Source organism: Anguilla rostrata, chromosome 11, assembly GCF_018555375.3.
Source record: "Anguilla rostrata isolate EN2019 chromosome 11, ASM1855537v3, whole genome shotgun sequence".
Taxonomy (NCBI): Eukaryota; Metazoa; Chordata; class Actinopteri; order Anguilliformes; family Anguillidae; genus Anguilla; species Anguilla rostrata.
In genome coordinates this window covers 8,085,768-8,103,626 of record NC_057943.1, presented here as the reverse complement: position 1 = coordinate 8,103,626, position 17,859 = coordinate 8,085,768, and the positions used below count along the sequence as shown (strand labels likewise).

Below are 17,859 nucleotides of genomic sequence, written 5' to 3'. Positions count from 1 at the left end.
GGCAAAAGAATCAAAGTGCAATTGTTATAATTTATAAGCAGAATAACGGTATAAATAATATGTGAAAGGCTCGAAAAAAAGATGATTTCATGACAAAACACAATGGCATCGGGCATTTGGGTACAGAGGAGCACCTCAAAAACCAAATCATGTTATATCCATATCTCTGTATAATCTGTATAATATCTGTATTATCAGCAATACACAATAAAACACAACAGCCATTCTAGTTTCAGTGATATGCAAACAAACTGGGTTTCCTTTGGACAGGGGTGCTTGTCAACAAAACAAAAACAAAACAAAAATGATAGCATGTTGTTCCCACTTAGTCAGGAAATAAGTGGGAACAAGAGCCATTTTAAGAGCCCTTTTAAAAATGTATTAGCCACGAGGTTGTGTTTTTGGAGAACAAATGATTAACAGGACTAAAATCAACACAAATCTACTTGGCGCTGTTTGTTCAGTGTTGTCCGATGCTAGACATTAGGTTCATTAACCTTAAACACACAAAGGGTAAAGGTAGCCTTTTCAAAAAACACACCGGTACAGTGAGTGGTTCCTAATCTACCGCTTCTTAGCTTTTTACAGTGGAAATAATGATCAGGTAAGTACGTCTCTCACTCGCGTAAAGATGGATGCATCCGTCTGTCAGCCTTAGCCGCCAACATTGCATTACAAGGATATAACGGACTTAAAAGACATGTGGTTAATTGTATAAAGAACTGACTACTGAGCCATTAAAGCCATATCCCAGTTTTAAGTGTGCCTTGATTTGATTTTCAGCTCGCTGTTGAATGTTTGAATGATGTAACCTATTGAATGTGATGTGCTTTGCTACGCTTTGCGCTTAGTCCACCGATGTGTGTCTATCAGTCAAGCTATGGGTGTGATTTGGCTTTTTGTTTTTTTTTGTTGGTCTGTTTCAGATTTGTGGTGAGTGCTGCCTGCCTGCTGCCTTTGTCTCTGGGGCTGGAGCTGACCGGACTCTTCGGCAGTTTCACCTCCCCCCAGTTCCCTAACTCCTACCCTAACAACCAGCGCGTCCTGTGGAACATCACCGTCCCGGAGGGTCATAGGGTCAAGCTCTACTTTACCCATTTTAGCCTGGAGCCTTCGCACCTGTGTGAATATGACTACGTCCAGGTAGCCGCCCAACGCCATCTCTGTGTGCATATGGCCGCGTTCTGAAATTCACTCATCTCTTCTGCTTGTGCGAGTGTGGTTATATGAAGATATTAATCTACCCTCTCTTTCATCTTGGTAAGGAGGACTGTATCCTGGGTTCTTTTACCTTCCCCTCTCAGAAGTTTTATTCTCGAGGAGTCTGTTCATTTACCTGTCAAAGCAGATTCTAGCTCCAATGTTTATCTGTGTATTGGTCACAGAACAAGCTGTTTTCCCCAGAATTACAATTAAGGCCTGATTCACCCAGGATAATAGTTGTTGCTGGTTTGCTACAGTTGCTACAGTTGAAACCTGCCACTTGAAGACTGAATTAATATATGTAATATGGCTTTGGGAGTGCAGACGTTGGCAGTCTTGATCTTGAAGTGTCGGGGTTAACTGTGGAAAAATGTTCAGGCATTGTTCCTCTTCATTGGCAAAATGAAACGGCTGCATCATATAACCGATTTAAAAGACAGAATGGCAGCATTTGGGTTAAACAGAACAACCTTGGACACGTGGGAGCTTCTTGAAACCTTGAATAAACTCAAGCATTTATTTTATTTTAACAAATTTTCTGAGGCCTGGCAGCCCAGAATCTGTGTGCCTTAAGAAATCCAACTCACAGTGTGCAACACAACTCTGTTCCTGGATGTCTCCCATCCTGTGGGTTTTCATCGCAACCCTAGCTGCTAATTAGCAGTATCAGGTGTGATAAATTAGGGTTGAAGTGAAAACTGCAAGATGGTAGATCTCTGGGAACAGTGTTGGGAACCACTGGTGTAGTACACACACCCACCAAACGCACGCTTTGCACTGTATCCGTGAAATTTAAGGAGCCTCGCCTTCATAGTGCCGCCGTTCCCCTTTCGTGCCAGGTGTTTTCGGAGGGAAACGACACGGTGAGGTTCTGCGGGGAAGCTGACAAGGACCACGAGGACGTGCCGGGGGACACCGCGTTTTATTCGGCTGGGAACGCCATGTCCGTGGTCTTCAGGTCCGACTACTCCAACGAGGGCCGCTTCACCGGCTTCCAAGCCTTTTACGCCTCGGAAGGTACCGCGCCCCAACTTCCACAAACACACTTTTGTTTTTCAGGCTTTGATACTTTTGATGGCTGCATAACAACCGGAGATCTAAAGTCTTCCGCTTGGTCAGCGATGAGATCAGTCAGGTTTTCTGGAATGCAGCTTTGAAGTTTAAATAGAAAATTGAAGGAACAAAAACAAAACAAAAAAATGGATAGAGTAAAAAAAAAAAAAATTAATAATTTTATTTTAATCAATGATCCTGTCGGCTGTGTGTGGCGGAGAAGAAAATGGATTTGCCAAGGGCCTCAATTTTCCATGTGTGAAAAATGACAGGCTGAAGCTGGTTGTGTACAGCCTGAATGACAGAGGGCATTTGAGTGGGCTTCCATGTGCTGTGCAATGGGCTTGGCTGGTTCGCTTTCTTTTTTTTTTTTGGAATCAGTCAGGTATGATTTGCAAAGAGGTGCTCCCTTTTCTGGTGCCAATGTGAGAGACCTGGCAGGGCAGGGTCAACATCCTCCGTGTATCACTGCGATATTTAGAGAGCTGGGGCGGGTGTTGGGATATTGGAAAACTTTATTACCGGGTCGAATAGCTTGTCCGTTATCGGTTGAAGTATTGCCGTCTTTTTTTGTATGACAGCATGCGTCCATTTCTCTACATTACAGATTTTGTGTGGTCCGTCTAAAATAGATTAATCCTGATGGAGCTAAATCAAATTTCTCAAATATACAGCAGCGGCTGAGGGCCTCTTGTCAGTCCCGCCTGTCATTTGGGCTCAGGCAGCGGGACGTCTCCACCGTCACGTGACACAACTGTCATCAGACAAAATCCCGTCCCCGTCTCTCACACGAACTCTTAAATCCGTTCCCTTCCGAGCGCGGTTGACAAAGATAGCGCTTTAAAGGGGATATATTTTCGGTCGTGATCAGTGACGCTAATGTTAACAGGTCCTGACTTTGCTCTTGTTTCGCAGACATCAACGAGTGCGAGAGCCTAGTGGATGGAGAGCCGATATGCGACCATTACTGTCACAATTACGTGGGCGGCTATTACTGCACTTGCCGGCTTGGCTACCTGCTCCATCCCAATAAAAGAGCCTGCACTGGTAAGGGTGATTACAGCCGCTAAATTAGCCTGTGCTCTGTGTCTTTTTCAGTGCGCGCCAATCACACTCACACGTGTTCACAGCCCTTGATGGAGTTCTTTTTTTGTGCTTTAAACCTTCTGATTTAAAATGAGTGGACTTTCTTGTGTGTTTAAAGTACAATGGAATGCAAGTTAATTACAATACATGTAGTGAATTAGGTTTGACAGTCTTAATGAGCAGGATTATTCGCGTTCGCTTTTTGACGAGTGGCTCACATTCAGCTTGAGCCAGATTTTCCCACATAACAGATATGACTAAATTGTCGCAGTTGCAGAAAGTTAGTCACAAAGGCGCTTGTGTACCTACAGGGGAGAAACAACAGGACTGAAGAAGTGGGATGACTTTGAAAATCACAAGGACTCCATTTTGTAGGATGGACTCAATCTGTGTTCACCTCCAGGGGCTCTAGAGCCCAAATGATTCATCAGCAATTACCGTTATTACTTGCTTTTCAGATCTTTTGAGTCATCAAACCAAAGTTTAATTTACCAGACAATAAAGCAAATGGTGCAGAATGCTGGCTTTCTTCTAACTTCTTTTTCTTAAAAAAAGAAAACAAACAAACAAAAAAACAAGACCTATTGCAGAATTGGTGTTTATACATTAGACTTAAATATCTTTTTCAGTTTTTGTATTGTAATATTTTTCAGAAAGCCATTACGTTGTACGTGTTTCTAAGTGTTCCTAACATGTTTGCCTTAATTATGTTTTAAAACATTCTGAGTGGTTGAACGAAGTGATTGTAAATACTGTACAGTATATGAATGTTACCTTGCTCCAAAACAAAAGATCTCATCCCAATAGTCCTGTCTCTGATGCGGTAGTTAATATTCTATCAGACTTTATGCATGGTTGATGTAACCGAGGGTGAAATTGATTTTAATATAGTGCTTCTTTAAGTGAGAGACGTGATAAGTGTTCTCGCACTGTTGTTCCCAAACCTCCAGTAAATTGCTTAGAAATTGACGATCTCGCAACATAATCGCAGATCTTGTTGTAAACTCACAGGCTACGGTGCCTTACATGTTGTGCCTTCATCACACTGCTGGATGGTGCTGCAGCCAAATCAGGTATGAGCGTGCGAGGGCATGTTCTGATCATAATGGTGACCCCTGCAAGTCGGTTCACAAACCTGGAGGTTTATAAAATACCGGGGAGCTCACAACAGCATTGGTCGTGGGGTGTGCTGCACCATTAGCTTGCAGTTTTCTCTGTAGCTAACATAATTCATTACGACTTTTCCTTTTAGAACAAACAAACAAAAAAAAAAAAACTTAATTACACAAAACCCCCCTTAATTAATCAGTTTTTTATTCTTGATTTCATGACTCTTAGTGCAGTGCCTATGAGTTTGTGTAGGCCTGTCATAAGTATGTGGTCAGCCCTTGCTTATTTTCCCTTTACAGTCCACCTGTGGAAACTGTGCAACAACAACACTACTACTACTACTACTAATAATAATAATAATAAGTATACATTACACTGATGTAGCGCTTTTCTCATACTCAATATGCTTTACAGTGACAAGGGGGAAACCCCCATCAATGTGTTGCACCCACCCGGGTGCCATTTTGTGTCAGATCCATCACCACACATCGGCTGAGGTGGCGAGGGAGAAGATTTTTAGCCAGTTAAAGTGGGGGATAATTAGGCGGCAGGTGGAGAGAGAGCTAGCCTGGGAATTTGGCCAGGACGCCGGGGAAACCCCTAGTCTTTGCGATGAGTGTCAAGGGACCTTTAATGACCATAGTGAGTCGGGACCTCAATTTAACTTCTCATCAGAATGACTGTACTGCTCAGCTGGTGAATTGCAGAGTGAAAAGGCAAGGCTGTCAGCTGCTCTGGTTCCAAGATGATGGAGGACGTTGAAGGAATGGGATGGTCTGCAAATACCTTTTGGCATGGCAAAACAAAAACCTTAATCTTTTAACAAAATTCTATAATTTAGTTGTACATATACTTTATATCAGTGAATTATTTAATTTATATCGTCTTTATTTATGTAACTTAGACACTTTAGACTTTAGATTACGCCGATATTGTCTGTTCTTTATACGTGTGACGTATCTAGGTGGATTTAGATCGGGGAAATGATGTTTGGATCTTCTGATGTATTACACTGCATATAAAACTGCAGTTGTGTGAATGTGGCTATTAGATAATGAACATGTTCGACAGTCATGCCATTTCCTATTCTTGTGTTTGCAGGCATCTCAAAGTACAGCCTAGGGCATTGTATAGTTTTGTAGATTCCCCCCCCCCCAAAAAAGGGCCCAGCCAGGGTGAACCAGTGTGACCTCTCAACATATATAAAAAAACGCAAGCATTGACTCTACTGTGTCACAGAGCCCTGGAAGGCATTAACTCGTCTAATATCCACACTGCACCCCCACCGTATCGCGACGCTGATCTCTGTCAGTCTCAGTGAGGGCAGGTTAATTACTGCTGGTAGAGAAGGAGACACGGGGGAGAAAAATTCACTGGAAAACCATGGAAAATTGATACTTGCTTGCAGCTCTAATTCTCCTCTGATGGCGGGTAATTAATCACAATTACCAGCGTCGACATGTATTTTAATTGTTATTCTTTGGAGTAGAAAAATAGGGGCCGGATTAGATGAGGTGCAGAACTGGCAAAAAAAATAAATAAATTGATCGACTTTTCCAGGTTTCCTAATGATATAGATTATCCGAAACTGCCTGCCTGGATCCAAGCCTTAATTTATCATGGGGCTCTGAGTCGGGGGATCGTCTGTTGTGCGATTTTGAACACCCTTTTATCTGTTGGCTGTCACAAAGTACTCAAGTGTCCTCGAAAAATGCTATACCTGCCAGGACGTTGCAACGGAGAAATGATAACGACCGGCAATTTGCATTTAGATCGCGAGTTGCCGGGGCGCTCTGAGAAACGCAAACGCGCGCGGAAGCGGTAATGCGGCGCAGGAGGCGCCGACCGAGCTGACTGTGGTAATTACCCCCCCCCCCCTTTCCAGTGCCGTGCGGCGACCAGGTGCTGACGCAGAGGCACGGAATACTGACCAGCCCGGACTACCCCCGGCCCTACCCCAAACTCAGCCAGTGCGACTTCCGCATCCGCCTGCCCGAGGGCTTCGCCGTTCAGCTGGACTTCCTGGAGCCGTTCGACGTGGAGACCCACCCGGAGGCCCGCTGTCCGTACGACGTCTTGAAGGTCTGTCGCTGCCCTCGTCTTCTCGTTCGTAAGTCGCTCTGGATAAGGGCGTCTGCCACATGCCAGTAATGGTGATATTATGGGGGGCCCCCATAAAGTACACGTATTTTTTTTTAACATAAAATCTAAATAATAATAATAAATAGTATAGTGGGATAGAATTTCAATAGTCAGCTTTTATCAAAGCGCTTACATTGGTGCACTCTCATTCCCTAGAGCAGTTGAGGGTTGGTAGGTTCTTGCTCAAAGACACTTCGACATGCCCAGGGCGGGGTTTGAACCGGCAACCCTCCGACTGCCAGACAATCGGTCTTACCTCCTGAGCTATGTCGCCCCCAGTAAATATTCAAGTATGTTTCCCCAGCCCTGTCTGAAGTAAAACTGTACTACAATTTTGAACCCCCATGTGGTCACTCATGCCATTCCCTAACACCGCTGAGCGAGCTCGACTCACTCACTACATTAGCACATTCATTGTCAAGACAGAACGTACCGCAGGGTTTCAGTTATGGGGAGCCAGGGGGGAGCCCAGCCCCCCGGAAAAGACCTGAGCTCCAGTGAATAGACCTGAGCCCTCTCCCCGGTCATAATCACAATCCTTACACCCCCCGAGGATATTTACAGACCCTCAAAGCTAGTGTGACTTCAACCCTGAATGCAATGTAATGTAATGAAGGCTTGTCACTGGTTACTTTACAGAGGTTTTTTTTTGTATCCTGTGTGAAACCAACTGTTCATAGTATAGTAAAAAACCAGTCAAAGGACATTTGCTTTCCCACGCAAATCGCAATGACTGGGTGGAATCGGTGATTAATGAATAAAGGTTTGTGATGCCAGTAAATCGCCCAGCTTTAGCGTCTGCATTGGAACGAGTCTTTTTCCAGACGAGCAGCTTTCGACCGAGTACACTAATCAGAGGCATCCAGTCACTCCTGGCAAGGCCTCCGTCCTCCAACACGAAGTCCTAAAATAGGAAAGAAACGAGACTCATCATCGCGGGCCGAGGGGCCACCGCGGTGCCGTCTGTAACTGACCAATCAATGACGGGGAGGCTGATAAATAAACAATGTATTCCGCCTCATGCCCCGATGAAGCAGCTTATCTCCGCCTGACACCCTCCAGCGTCTCCCTGGAGACACGTGTCCGCGCGGTCTCCCACACGCCGTCGAGGATGGCAACCTCCTGAATTCCCCTCTCAGGCAGAGAGGGAGAGAGAGAGGGAGAGAGAGAGAGCGCGTCTCGCGCCTGCCTGTCTCCCTTCCCTTTGTTTTCAGGTCGCCACGGAGACGAAGGAGTACGGCCCCTTCTGTGGGAAGCGTGGCGGCCGGGCCAGTGATCGAGACTGACGTCAGAGAGCCGGTGTCTGCAGGACAAACACTGCCACGGGTAGCACGCTGGAGACAACATACACCACACGAGGTACACCGTACACACACACACACACACACACCCACACAACCCACACACACCCACACACACACACACACACACCACACACACACACACACACAACACCACCACACGTATAGAGACACACGCACACACGCACACACACACACACACACACACACACACACACACGTATAGAGACACACGCACACACACACACACACACACACACACACGCGCGCACACACACACACACGCACACAAACTCATACAGATTCACACACACCCAGTCAAACACACTTGTATACTCACACAATGCACACATACAGACAACGCACACACACAAACTCATACGATTACACACACACATGATCAAACACACTTGTGTACTTATACAATGCACACACGCACACACACACACGATCAAACAGGACACATACGCCTGTTCAGTTGTGACTCTGAATAATGAAGGATATTGGTGATCCTGTAAAGCTTGAGAGCTTTAGAAAGCTCTCCACAGTCAAATAAAAAGGCTCAAATGTCAATGTAAATATGACACGAACTATGGCCCCAGGTTGCAGGACTGTAGATGACTGTGGTGGTTGTATTGGATCCAGACACACTGAATCATTAATTCACTGACTACATAGTTCAGCTTAATTGAGTATGGATTCTGATGAAGGCAAAAGTGTCTTCTTGAAAGGTCCTTGGTCCACCGTAAAAATGTACTTATTTTTATGGACTTCCTATTCTTATGGAATATATGGAGTGGGTGGCTTTAATGTGATGTTTACCTGACAGATGATCCCTCTTATCGCCCCGCCCGTAGCCGCGCCCTGTGAACACCCCGTAGCGCCACCACATGGACGCATTCAACCACCGCAGCCTCAGTACATCTTCACCGACAGCTTCAACGTGACGTGCGAGAGGGGCTACGAATTACTGCAGGTAACCCCCCATGACCGGCCTGCCCTGGGGCCGAAGTTAAAAATGAGATACAGAGCCAGTATTGGCTGCGCGGGCTGAAGGGGCTAATCCCCCGCCGCTAGCGATCGGGTGACGTTTGGAACCTCCCCTGTCCGCAGGGGGCGGAGTATCCGGCCTCTTACCGAGCCGTGTGCCAGAGGGACGGGAGGTGGGACTCCCCGATGCCGACCTGCTCCCGTGAGTGACCGTGGTCTTTTCGGGGGAAACGTCTGCGGCGGAAGCGCGAGGCTGACGCCCCAGACAGCAAACCCACGCAGTCCAGTACAATACTTTGCTTTGCAGCCTCACATAAATACATAGATAGATAAAATACATAGGTACATACAGTATATACATATAGCACACATATAATAAATACATAGATACATACAGTATATACATATAACACACATATAATATATACATAGATACATACATATAGCATATACACATACAGTATATACATATAATACGTAACATATAATAATAAATACATAGATACATACAGTAATACAATAAACATAAAATACATAGATACATACAGTATATACATATAACACACATATAAAACATAATACATATACATAAATTAAATACATAGATACATACAGTATATATATAAACATATTAATACATAGATACATACGTATAATATACACATATAATAAATACATAGATACCAAATAATAATACTAGATACATACTGTATATACATATAACACACATATAATAAATACATAGATACATACAGTAATAAAGACATTGATACATACAGTATATACATATAACACCCATAATAAATACATAGATACATACAGTATATACATATAACACACATATAATAAATACATAGATACATACAGTAATAAATACATAGATACATACAGTATATACATATAACACACATATAATAAATACATAGATACATACAGTAATAAAGACATAGATACATACAGTATATACATATAACATATAACTACAATCACATAGATAATACTAGATATACATATAACACACGTGACAAGCAGTCCAAGCAGTTTGGTCAGGAAAATGGCGAGCGTTGTTGGGCTGAATGGCCTGTTCTCATCATTATGTTATGTTGTTATATGTGAAGCATCGTTTCCCACACACAGCAAAGTGCTTAAAGAAATTCATAAGCAAGCGAGAAAGGCTTTTCTCTTCTTTTCAAGGAGCTGAATAATCACACTAGTGCACGGGTCAGATAGTGTGATTTTAAATGTAATGTGAATTACCTGTAAATACCCAGACCAGGGCTGTCCAGCCCTGTGGAGATCTACCTTCCTGTAGGTTTTCATTCCAGCCCTAATAAAACACATCTCATTCAACAGCTAGAGATCTCGTTGAGCTGCTAATTGGTAGAATCAGATTAGCAAAATTGGGGTTGAAATGAAACCCTACTTGATGGTAGGTTTCCAGGGACTGGGTTGGGCAGCCCTGATGTACACAGTTTTGTGTCCTTTTTCCACACAGTTGTCAATTGTGGTTCTCCCGATGAAGTATCCAATGGAAAAGTTTCCTTCACCACAACCACTTACCTGTCTCTTATCCAGTATACCTGCGACGGCCCTTTCTATGTCATGAAAAACGGCACAAATGGTAAGCACCACAAGGCTATGGCATGGAAATATGTTTATCAGTGTTTCTTTCACTTAACATGTCAGGATGCCAAATCTTATCTTTAAAGGGGAATTGAACTTTCAAACACATATGGGCTTATTTTGTTTATATTGTCCTTCTAATGAATGTGTTGACCTTCATTTTTCGATTAGTTATTTCGTTTTAAATGTCTAACGTTAGAAACAAGGACCTTTTTTTAAGCACGTAGTAGTACGGTTTCCGTTTTTTTCTTCTTCGAATAAAAGCATAGCATTGAAGTCGCGCAATGATGTGCTGCCTAGGTCTACTTCCTGAATTTGTAAAGGTAAGCAACAAAACATCGTGAAATATTAACAAAACGAAATAACTAATTGAGAAATGAAGGTCGACACATTCATTAGAAGAAAATTAGAAATAAAATAAGCCCATATGTGCTTTAAAGTGTAATTCCCCTTTAACATACGCATTCATACACAGTCTGGTCTTTCACCAAAGAAACACAAGGGAAGTGCCTATCTGAAGTGCAGGGTAGCAAGGCCCCAGCTGGGAAGGCCCCAATTACAGGGGGGTGTAAATGGTGGGGAAAATGGTGCGAACTGCTATTAAAAAGTATTTAATATAACTACATAGCTAACTTCTGTGCCTAGGAACATACATCTGTGACCACACCGGAAGTTGGATTGACTCATTGGGTAGGAATAACCCTCCAGAATGCGTGCCTTGTAAGTAAATCCCATCATGATATGATTTGTTTCACCTGTGTATCCTATTTTTTTGTTGTTGCCTGTTTACTGCTATTGTTTTATGGTGAGTAAATCAAACCCCTCTGATACAGCTCTAGTCATCACACAAAAATGTATAATACAAGGGAATGAAAAGGACTCCTATAATTTGGTTTTGGCCTTCTCTCTTAAACTGAACCAAGATGACATGTGCGTGGCAATTACCTTATATTTATAGCACTTTTTTTTACCATTTGTATTGAAGACACAGATAATTTCTATATAATTTCTGCAGGTTTTTTATCTTTTTTCAGAGTTTTCTTCTTTCTGTGAATTTCCTCCAGCCTGTGGGAAACCCCAGACCGGCAAACTGGCCCGGATCATCGGGGGCGAGGAGGTGGCCGAGAAAGAGATCCCGTGGCAGGCCCTGGTGCTGATGGGCGGGAGCTTCAGAGGGGGCGGGACCCTAATCGCCGACGACTGGGTGCTGACCGCCGCCCACGTCCTGTGGGGCTACGGCGACGCCTCCAACCTGCAGGTCAAGATGGGCGTGGTCCGGAGGAACGACACGGCCGCGGTCGCCGACGTCCCGGCGGCCGTCTTCCTCCACCCGCGGTACCGCCACGACGGCGTGACCTTCGACCACGACATCGCCCTGATCCGGCTGAGCCGGAAGGTTCCGCTGAGCGCCGCAGTCATGCCCGTGTGCCTGCCCCAGCGGGACGGGCGCTTCCTGCTCCGGACGGACGACCTGGGCCGCGTTTCGGGATGGGGGGTGTGGCGGGAGGCCCGGCGCAGGGCCTCGCCCGCGCTCCGCTACGCCGAGCTCCCGGTGGCGGACTTCCAGCGCTGCCGGGACGCCTACGGGGCGGTGCGGGCGGACGACGGGCGGCCGCTGGTCGTCACGGGCAACATGATCTGCGCCGGGCTCCCCGAGGGGGGGAGGGACGCCTGCGAGGGGGACAGCGGGGGGCCCTTCGTGTTCTACGACGGCGTCAGCAGGGCCTGGTTCATCGGCGGCGTGGTCTCCTGGGGTTACGAGTGCGCCAAGCCGGGCCTGTTCGGGGTCTACACTAAAGTCAGCAACTACCTCCCCTGGATTGAGGAAGTCATGGAGACCAACCGCTAATCCTCAGTGGTGTCGTTAGCAGGCCCACTCGCTGGTGTCTGTGTTCGCTGTGTTCACATTTGGAAAGGTTTTTTGTTGTTGTGATTTTTAAAGTAAAGATTATTTAAGGTATCATGACAATAACTAAGTATAGTCACGCAGGTCGCAATACACAAGGTCGTCTGTGCTTTTATAGCACATTGTATTTAAATACTTGTGCGTAGTGATTAAACTGAAACCCCACAAGAAAATGCCATTACTGAACGGAACCCTCTGAAACCTAAAAAGCTGATCACGTGCTCCTATTGAAAGTGAAAGGGAAACTGGCCCATTTTTTTCTGGAAAAACCTTTCTTTCCTGTTTCAGTGCCATAACGTCATCTGTTGCACAGTAGCATTTGCACAGAGGCAGACACGTGCTTCTGTACTGCACTTTAAAAACCTAAAACAGTAAAATCCCTCATAATCTTAGGTTTTAAAGGTAGATGCTATTATTCATTCATATTTCACATTATCTGGAAATGTATATGTGCTGATATACAGTGCCCTCTGGAATTGTTGGCACCCTTGGTAGAGATATGCAAAGAAAGGCTATATTCAAATTATGAGAGAAAGCTAACCTTTGATTGAGGTAAAAATTAAAAATATTATTTTATCAAGTAATAAATATTTATCTCAAAAACATGTGTGCCACAATTATTGGCACTCTAGAAATTATGATAAACTAAATTTCACAGAAGTATGTTGCCATTGCCATATGTTTTACTTTTTAAGTTCATCTGAGTCTTTAGGAACTCAAAAGTGGACATCCATTATGTCCCTGTTTCACTGGGGTATAAATATGAGGTGACACACATGCGAAACCTCTTTAGTCATTCAAAATGGAGGAGTTCAGAGAGTAATTAAGAAGTTTAGAACATCTAGAGCTGTGATGAAGCAGCCTGGAAATGGACACGAGTACATTTTGCCCCCGTGTTCCTTGAGGAAGATATTACAAGCAAAAATGTTCCCAGGAAACGCAGTTGGAGAAGTTATTTGCATTTTGATTTGCACCCCAAAACTACAGTTAGACGCCACCTCAAATGCAACAAGCTGTTTGGACTGCTAGCCAGAAGAAAGCCCTCTACTGTCATTAAACTACAAATGTAAGTGTCTCTGGAGTTTTCTAGATGTCAATGGAACTTTGATTGGAACCAGGTTCTATGGTCAGATGAGATAAAAATGGAGCCTTTTGGTCACATGCACCCAAGGCTGGTTTTGTGTAAAAAGGTGGTCATGCAGAAAAGATCCTAATCCCTACTGGAGCAACGGTATCACAATAAGGTTATGCACTTTTCTCATATCATTGAGAATAGAGAACATTTGATAACAATGCAAAATGTATACATAATTTTTTGTTGATTGACTAATGGTACCAATAATTCTGGAGGACACTGTAAATACAGAATTTCCATGTTGGGCATCCATTTTTCAGGGAATGTCAGTATTATTGTGTGTCCTTTTAAAGACACTGTTACCTGTTTTTGCCCCATATCTCTGACACGCATCCCTTCACTGGAACTAGAACCAACCATTACAAACAAAAATGGGGGGTATGGAAGGATTAATCTGGGCCCTGCTTTTGCAGCTGTACGATATGCTTCACCCTCGCCCCAAAATTGAACCACCCTCCTTGTCACATGGTCCCTCCCTCACCTTTAAGTTGAATGACTATGATTAATGTAAAGAAAAGCATTCACTAAATGCTGTATTTAAATGCCCGCCCATCATTTAATATAAGAAATGATTTATTGGAAGAGGTCTGAGTACCGGGGGTCGGGGGTCGGGGGTCAGAGGTCAGGGGGTGGAGGGGCGGAACTTGCCCCGCTACCTCTTTAGGTAAATAGGCACGCCGTTACTGGTGCATGCATGTCTTTGATAACCGACGAGCAGTATTGCACTAACCAGTAGCTTGTGTGCAAACATATCAGAGGAGACCATGTGGTTTGTAGCTATATTGCTCCTTGCGCAATGGCACAATGCTAACCTGTAAGGCATTATTAAAAAAATTTTGGGGGAAAAAACTGCAAAATAAAGGCACCTTGTCACGCTATTTCCGCGTACTGCACGTGTCCCAATGCCGTGCTTCAACAAATGTATTCATTCTTGTGTGAAAGTATGCATTTAATTGCAGAGGGATGAGTAGGACACGAGAAACCCAGCCGGAGATTGTTATTACGAGACGCCAATTGCTCTTTTAAAGAGATTGAGTGCAAAGGAGAAGTGCTTGTTATGTTGCCTCTGTGTGCGGGGAAAACACTGCACTTAATGCCGAGGTGTTTGCTTAAAAGCCGAATCAGCCGAGCCTCACCTTCTGGTGTCTGGGGCCCCATGATTTGCAGTCATTTACGCCTCATGAATTATGCATCGGGCCTCTCATTCGCGCCCCGACTGCTTTCTATCAGAAAAGCCATTAAAGGTTTCTCCATTCTGACATCATTACCTCGCCACTGTCATTTAATCTGATACAGTCACACACGCATTTCAATGCTTCCCCCCCCCCACACTCACCGAGTGTACGAATATCAACCGGCGTCAAGTTTTGTTTGATCTCCAGTTTTGTGTTTTGCGTTAAATGTAAATTTCGCTTGGAATTTCTTTTGCCTTGTGGCCGTCACGTTCAGGAGACGAAGGCCGTCGTATGCAAAACCACATTTAAATGGTCCGGTCACATGACTGTTACTGAAAAGTAGGTGGATAGTGGAGGGAAAGTTAGTTTTGCCTGTTTATTAAAATTCATACCTGTCTGGAACTGTACTTTCCACCCTCCAGGGCCTCTCTCTTTCAGGATCTGTACCCTGTTCAGGTCAAATCCAACTATAATCTAGACAAAGGCGCAAATTCAATACTTGCTTGTAGTTCAAACTGTTAAAATGTAATGACAGCTTTCCATGAAGTGCTTACTTGTCACTGGTCATGTCTGTATTAAATAAGATCTGAAAGAGTAAATCTCCCAAAAAAAAGGGGGAAATACAAATAATTAGATTGTTTCTTACTTTTAAATAGTATTACAAGCTTTTGAATCCCATGCAGCATGTGCAGACCTAGCACCTCAGTGTGATTCATAAATACAGTTATATTCTTGGCGGGAGTATGAACTCTGAACCGCTAATCCACTGATCTGGCTTTGTGAAGCAGTCAATTCTGAGGCTTCCAGTCACAATTCCCAAAAATGAGAACTCTCCTTAAACTATTTTCCATGTACAAGCCCAGGATATTTTCAAACAACAACTGTTTCCAACGTTTTTCCCCACACTAACCTTTTCCTGGGAAGAAATTGATTTGAAGCTAAGGAAAGGTGGTGACATCGCTACCCATTGTAAGTATTACATTTTTAAAGTACGTTGGCTGATCTTGAATTGAGCATCACGATTAGGTACTTGTACTGGAGTGAGGTCTGAAAAATTGCTAGATTTAGCAACGAATTTGCCAAATCTGCCACGCGCAGCCTACTTCATTCTTTTCAGGAAACCGTGCAATAATCCCAAAAGCCATTATCTTTCAGTGTTGCAAAAAATGCTTACATTGCTGCAAGGTTGTATTTTCCGTATCTAATTCACATTTTGTGAGTTGAAGAGATTTCACGGCACAGAGCAGTGTGGTTGTGAGAGAAAACTATACATTATGATAATGGCTTATTGACGAATGCTGCTCTTGCCAGACATACAGTAGAGCCTAATCTGTACTTAAAACTCTTAGAAAGCTGTCCGTGTGAATTTGATTCCCTCTGGCGAAAACTCAACTTTTAAATCCTTAGGCCATCCACGCAGCACTTTCAGAGATAGAAAAGTATCTGGTTCCTTCAGTAAGAAAGAGTATGACCTAGAGGAAGGCAACATTTTGTGACAAAATAAATGCTTTTCTACACACACACGCACAAACACACAGTGGCAAACAATCACAAGATAAATATTACGAAATCTTACAAAACATTGGGTTTTTCACCTGCCGGATGTCTTACAATTTTAGTTTTCATTACCAAGACATTATTTCGATTACAAGACAAGACATTACAAGACATTACCAGGATAAATATTGCCTTATTTTCTTCTGTATCAGTAATCATCATTTTACATTCTACGGTCGGGACTAAGAACATTAACAGGAAAAGAACGCGCTGGCACGCACGCACGCACGCACGCACGCACGCACGCACGCACGCACGCACGCACGCACGCACACATGCGCACACACACGCACGCACACACGCACACACACGCACACACGCACACACACGCACACCTCAATCATTAGACGTAAGCTACAGGCTATACGCAGAGGCGGAGCCTAGCTGGCCTCATGCTAAATTAGGGCAAGAGCATTATCCTCTCCTCATTTCACAAAATGTCCCACTTTTTAAACAGAAATGCATTTCTAACAAATCCCTAATGAACACAAAATGTATTTTTTTTTAATACAAAAATGGGCTTTCACATCCATCGGATTAAATCAGCATCTTGATGTTTTCTTAAATCCCCGTACACTGCAGTCTAAATATTCCACCAAGGGTAATTCTATGGCATTTTTTTGTGTGCGATTAACCCTCAAACCCCCCCCCCCTCCCACACATAGTTGTAACCACTTGTGCTCACCATTACCATTCTATGCAGACCTACTGACACTGGGATGTCATTTGGAAGACATGTCCTGAGGCTCGATTACCTGCATTAGTGGCAAATGTGGCCAATCTCTGGGTCCTGATGGCCTCACCTCCCAGAATCCCACAGGAAATACACACCCCATGAATCCCATTATCAGGAACTTGATCGTTTGTGAACGCACAGGATTCTTTGGAAAATTGACATTTTACCAAATAAATTAAAGCTGCCCCTAAAATGATCTATTTTTCTGGTACAGTGCAATGCAATTTATCACTGGATAACCTCCTTCTCCCGCAAGCCTTACCTTGCATTGCAAAGAAACCGCTCGCTCTTTTCAAAAAAAACAAAAAAAAAAACAAAACATTTTTAATTCATTATAAGTTACCTAAACAACGGTGACAGAAATAGGAATCCAACAGGAAACATTAAAACGGGGTGTTTATTATTCACGATTAAAAAAACATTACTTTCTCCTGGAGACAAATCAGCTTGGACCCAGAGCCACATTCTTATTCCGAAGCCTCTCTCATACGTCAGGTGGATCATTCGAGAGAGCAGCCACGGGCACCAATCAGGACTAATGAGTCTCATTAGAGGGTGAATCACAACACGCTCCCCCAGCCAGGAGGACCTGCGCTCCGTAACAAGACCGCTCCAAAATAATGCACTTCTGAACGAGGGGCCAAGCTCGCAAAGCGCCATGCTTTCCCCCTCATTAAAAATACATGGCTTCGGTTTGTTATCGAGGAAGTTTATGGACGTGTGTGTGTGTGTGTGTGTGTGTGTGTGTGTGTGTGTCGTACGAGATGACATTTCCGTACGCGCTGGGTTGTCTCGGATTGTTAAGAATGCTGCTGAATTGAGGTCGATGGAAACCAGCTTCA

The 17,859-nt window shown here is 43.9% G+C and overlaps 1 protein-coding gene across 1 annotated transcript; it reads left to right on the top strand.

The window, feature by feature from the left end:
- The first annotated feature begins 484 nt into the window (after nucleotides 1–484).
- On the top strand, nucleotides 485–15,070 carry masp2 (MBL associated serine protease 2). The gene is made up of 11 exons (XM_064300250.1): nucleotides 485–604; nucleotides 927–1,143; nucleotides 2,043–2,220; nucleotides 3,172–3,303; nucleotides 6,338–6,534; nucleotides 7,809–7,862; nucleotides 8,725–8,871; nucleotides 9,009–9,087; nucleotides 10,381–10,506; nucleotides 11,154–11,228; nucleotides 11,573–15,070. The coding sequence occupies exons 1-11, from the start codon at nucleotides 597–599 to the stop codon at nucleotides 12,355–12,357; spliced, it is 1,998 nt and encodes a 665-aa protein (XP_064156320.1). The 5' UTR covers nucleotides 485–596; the 3' UTR covers nucleotides 12,358–15,070.
- Nucleotides 15,071–17,859: the final 2,789 nt, after the last annotated feature.

Excerpts from the sequence above, each read along its gene's own strand:
- masp2 (XM_064300250.1), top strand. Across the intron at positions 7,863-8,724 it reads GTGGGAAGCGTGGCGGCCGG|ATGATCCCTCTTATCGCCCC; the intron begins GCCAGTGATCGA and ends TTTACCTGACAG. Across the intron at positions 9,088-10,380 it reads CCCGATGCCGACCTGCTCCC|TTGTCAATTGTGGTTCTCCC; the intron begins GTGAGTGACCGT and ends TTTTCCACACAG.